General features: G+C 33.8%; 1 protein-coding gene across 1 annotated transcript; it reads right to left on the bottom strand.

Annotated features, from left to right (window-relative positions):
- Positions 1-785: 785 nt before the first annotated feature.
- On the bottom strand, positions 786-4,042 carry LOC110641026 (NAC domain-containing protein 54). Its single transcript, XM_021792622.2, has 4 exons — positions 3,832-4,042; positions 3,449-3,729; positions 2,161-2,511; positions 786-1,290 (listed from the first exon to the last, which is right to left on the bottom strand). The coding sequence occupies exons 1-4, from the start codon at positions 3,986-3,988 to the stop codon at positions 1,057-1,059; spliced, it is 1,023 nt and encodes a 340-aa protein (XP_021648314.1). The 5' UTR covers positions 3,989-4,042; the 3' UTR covers positions 786-1,056.
- Positions 4,043-4,595: the final 553 nt, after the last annotated feature.

Here is a 4,595-nt window from a genome sequence, read left to right as displayed (position 1 = left end):
CCCCGTTGAAAGGTCCATTTTATGGCCGGACTCTGTCCGGTTAATTTCTTGAAATTGGGCCCAAATGGGCCTTAGAGTTGGGTTAAGTGAATAGTTAGGCTTACTACGGGCCTCGGGGGCTTTAAGCTGGCCCAGGTCCTAGTGCCGGTCCGGCCCATAGGTTGGATCGTGACAAATTAACACACATAAATATACCATTTGTCAATATTAATTATTTAATAAATAGGCTAAGTTGATGACGTACACTGAAAATGGCATGAATCATTATATTTTATTTTTCTGTACTTATTTAAAATTAAAATTGTAAAATAGAGATTGAGAATACAAAGTTCTACTTTACTATATTATTTTTATTATAATTATAATATTTAAATTAAATACATTGTGCCAATCAAGAAAAAAAAACCAAAAATATTATTAAAATAATGAAAGATCATTCAGTGCGTTTTGTGTATATACACTTCTACTAATTATATAGAGTTAAATTTTTATATTTTGAAGAGAATTTACATTTTTACAAGTGAATATACACTATAATCTAGGCTAATTATTAGATACACTGAAAGTAATTAAAATAGTACTTCTTCTCTTACAGAAAAGTAAATCTTTTTTATAATATAAAAATAAGTCTCACATAATTATAAGAGATGATATATGTACACCGATATACCTAATAATTTCTATTATGTATTCTAAGAGAACACTTTTAAATTCATGAATTTTCATTTCCCAAGAGAAAAAAAATACATGACAATATGATTAACGAATTCTTAATTTGACCGTTCAGGTACCCTTTGGAAGTAAAAAGATTAACTTTAAAGAAAAAAAAAAAAGGGGGTGGGGATAAACGATGGCATACCTTGACATCGTTCCATTGAAGTACATTAATTACACTGTATATATAGTTATGTTGCGTTTGGCAATATAATACCTTCTACTCATTTTGGTTATTGATCCCAACACAATACTCTATCTATGTGTCAAATGAATCCCAGTTAATTGAATGTATTAAATTAAGAAAGCTGGCCAAGTACGTAATAATCTTTGTTACTGTACTCAGTCTTGCTGGGAAACGGCAATGGAATTGTCTTGAGAGGAACATAAAGAAAAAATGTCTTCTAATGTCCCGTTCATGCAATCCTTGTAATTGTCATACATCGCGTACTCATCCATGGTTTCAGACTTTGTCGGCTTTGTCTCCGCTATATTTATCTGTGGGAAGTCTTCTAGTTCCAAGGGTGGGTAAGGAAGTTGATAATGCAGGCTTTTGTAGCTTGGGATCTGCATACCCTGCATGCACAGACATATAAATTAACATGGTTTCTGAGCATAAATAGATGCTTATAACAGACACACACAATATCTATGGTGGGACCATATATAAAGTAAGTTGGAACCGCATATTTGTATTTTAAGCTTTTGAATGTGTGTGTAGAAAACATAACATTGGAGAAATGGTGACATTTGAGATTTAGAATACCAGTAGAGGAAAATCAGGAAGTTTGAATGATGTTTTGAGTCGGTCAAAAGAGGTTATAGAAGATGGTGAGGAAAAGCTAAGTAATATGAGCAGGTCTATGAGATTTTTTGAAGGAAGCTTTAGGAAAAGAGAGAGTTTATTGCTGCCAACTTTTGTCACTTTAAGATCAAAAAGAGAACTGGGAAGGATTTGTTTAATGGGCTATTTTCCAACCCATAGGCTGAAGCATTCTACTTTTTAAGTTGTGTGTGAACAAAGACGGGTTATATAGTGAAAAACAAGCATGATTTTCCAAAATGATGTGGTGTGAACATGATGCTTTAGTGATAAAGCAACAACATTGCTGGAAATGTGGTGTTGGCAAAGGGCATAATCACATCGTGAACATAAAAGATAGCTTGGGAATAATATTATTATATGAATCTAGGCATGGCCCATAAAATTGACTTAATTAGTCCTTATTACCTAGATATGATGGTATCTTCTTGCATCAACTTTAGACATGTGTCATTAACCAAGACTGACGTTTATTAGTTTCCCTAAGAGGGTATTTCTAAAAACAATTAATTTGAGTTAGCTCAATTGATACAGCAGCAGATCAATTGTGTGCCTAAATTATGAGTTGGGTATCTAGATTTTTTAAGGGAAAAGAATAAATAAATGGGTTATTGTTAGTATACCTGAAGTAAATTTGAGGAGAAGTCTACACCGACGTAATACATGTTAGCTGAGCTATTGGCTTCATCCGAGGCAAATGGAGCTTGTGAATCATCGGCTACTGCATTTTCCAATGGTGTCCCCTGGGTGACATCTGAGGAAGAAGTATCAGATGGAAATTTAAAATACTCATTGTTGAAATTCTCATCTTCATTTTCCCTCCCTTTAGAAGTTTCAATCCCACTTGCATCATCTGTTAAGAATTGTTCATCAGAAACCCACATTTCATCCTTATTTACATTCGCATTTTCACCTTCTTTTGGTTTGGGAATTTGCATGGTTTTCTTGAAAACTCGGCACAACGCATAGGAATCCTATAGAGTGAAAAATGAGTGAAAGATCAATCAAAAGCAAATCTCAGAAAGGAGAAAAAGAAACAGGAACAAGACAAAGTCACAAGTAAGTACAGCCAAAGTCTTGAAACAAAGACTCTTTCAACATCATGCTGATAAGGTATTCTTTATTAAAGAGTAATATTATAGTAAGAAAAAAGGAAGATCTAAAAATGATAATGGTACATAAATCATGAGCAATGATTAAATTTGATGAGATCTAACCTCTCTTTCTTTCTCTCTCCATTGCATTTAACATAAAGAAACATGGCCTATGATGCTTTTCTTTTCTTTACTGCATAAAGTCGGTAGTGAACTGCTATAATGCTTCCCATAAATATGCTTATCGAAATGCATTTTGAAGAGTTCCTAAATCATTCTGAGATCATATAATAAACTTACATGCAAACATGCACATGTAAACATATGCTAATCAACCTTTTAACATCATCTGCAGATTACTGTAAATTATAAAATACATTCGTACACATAAAAATAATGCATGGTATGCTCATGGATAAATGAGATCCTTCTTCAGCAAGAATAATAGACCCATGAGAAGGAGAGATGATTCATGCGTAGCAAAAGCACCGAATAATTTCCTGTGACCTAGCTACTAGCTTACTGTTTCCAGGGTTTCTTCTTTGTGACATGCAACTCAGAACTCTTTCACATAAACTATTTCCTTATAAAAGAACAATCAGCTTCGTTCCCACAACTTTTCTAGGAAAAAACACTAAAGAGACTGAAATCTATCTTATATTGCTTTTCTTTTTTAACATATATTTTATTTTGCTTATATTTCAAGATGGGGTTATCGTGTATTTTCTACATAACATATAATGCCAATCTAACTTTATCTTGATGATTCAATGATCACATGTAGGAAACAGATAATAATTCAAGATAAATCTCACACCTTTAAACTTGATGAGGCAGTGCCACATAATGAGTCGATTAAGCGGTATTCGTGCATGACCCAGTTGGTTCTAATGCCATGGGGAGCTCTACCTCTATAGTATACCAACGTCTTCTTCATACCTACAGGCTGCTTTTGAGAGTGCACTGGTCTATCTTTCCCTGTGGCTTTCCAGTAACCAGCTCTTGTTGCCCTGTTAGTTCTTGACCCATTTGGGTACTTCTTATCCCTTTGACTGTAAAAATACCACTCCAAATCTTTGCTTGGTAAAAACGACTTATCTGTTTCACAAATTTTTAGTGTAGATATATAGATATGAGTGTAAATTAATTAAAATAGCAATGTAAAAGAATTAAAATGAGTATATATGCATTTATATGTACCTGGTAAATCCCATGGCTCGCATTTATAGAGATCAACTTCTGGGATTATTTCAAGTTCAATCGTTTTGCCTGTGATTTTTCGATCAAGATAGTAAGCAACAAGCTCCTCATCCGTTGGATGAAACCTAAATCCTGGAGGCAGACTCATGGGCGCCATTGCAGATATGATTTCTGAGAGAGAGAGAGAAAGAGAGAGACTAAAATCTTGGAATTAGATGGAACAGAGCATATGATACTAAACAGGCTGGCACGACAATCAATTATATACGCAACTGCGCAGATAAAATTTCAGTTATGATGGAAGTATAGCAATTAGCCCTTGAAGTTGTAAATATTTACATTATTGCCATCGCTAATATATATTTGAAGTCACTTCCTTGATACACCTAGCTGAAAGAGGTTTGTTAATTTGGGAAGAGGAATATATTAAAGAAGGGGTATAGTTGGTAATTAAGTGATAATTCGGATATGATGCAGGTACTTTAGCTTTTGAAGATTCTATGTGTGAAAACCAACAGGGAAGGATAAGAAGCTTCTCTGCTTTTGTCTGCTCACAAACTACCAAAAATCAAGACCTCTTCAAAAGGCTGTGTGGGCCACTAAACCGACCGTCCATACTCAACTGCACGCAAAACTAGGCTTATTATTCTAAACCTCTTTCTATATAATAACAATTATTAATAATATACATCGTATAATACCAAATTAATGACATCATGGTTGATTTGAGTTTTGAAATGCATTTTATTTTATTTTTTTTTATC

This window comes from Hevea brasiliensis, chromosome 11 (genome assembly GCF_030052815.1).
Source record: "Hevea brasiliensis isolate MT/VB/25A 57/8 chromosome 11, ASM3005281v1, whole genome shotgun sequence".
Lineage (NCBI taxonomy): Eukaryota > Viridiplantae > Streptophyta > Magnoliopsida > Malpighiales > Euphorbiaceae > Hevea > Hevea brasiliensis.
Note: the sequence above shows the minus strand (reverse complement) of the source record. Positions and strands in the feature narration are given on the sequence as shown.

Bases quoted from the DNA above. Each gene is read 5' to 3' on its own strand.
- LOC110641026 (XM_021792622.2), bottom strand. From the start codon at position 3,988: ATGGCGCCCATGAGTCTGCCTCCAGGATTTAGGTTTCATCCAACGGAT. The intron at 2,512-3,448 runs GTGTGAGATTTA...TTCACTCTATAG, and splicing joins CTGCCTCATCAAGTTTAAAG to GATTCCTATGCGTTGTGCCG. The intron at 1,291-2,160 runs GTATACTAACAA...CTGTGCATGCAG, and splicing joins TCTCCTCAAATTTACTTCAG to GGTATGCAGATCCCAAGCTA.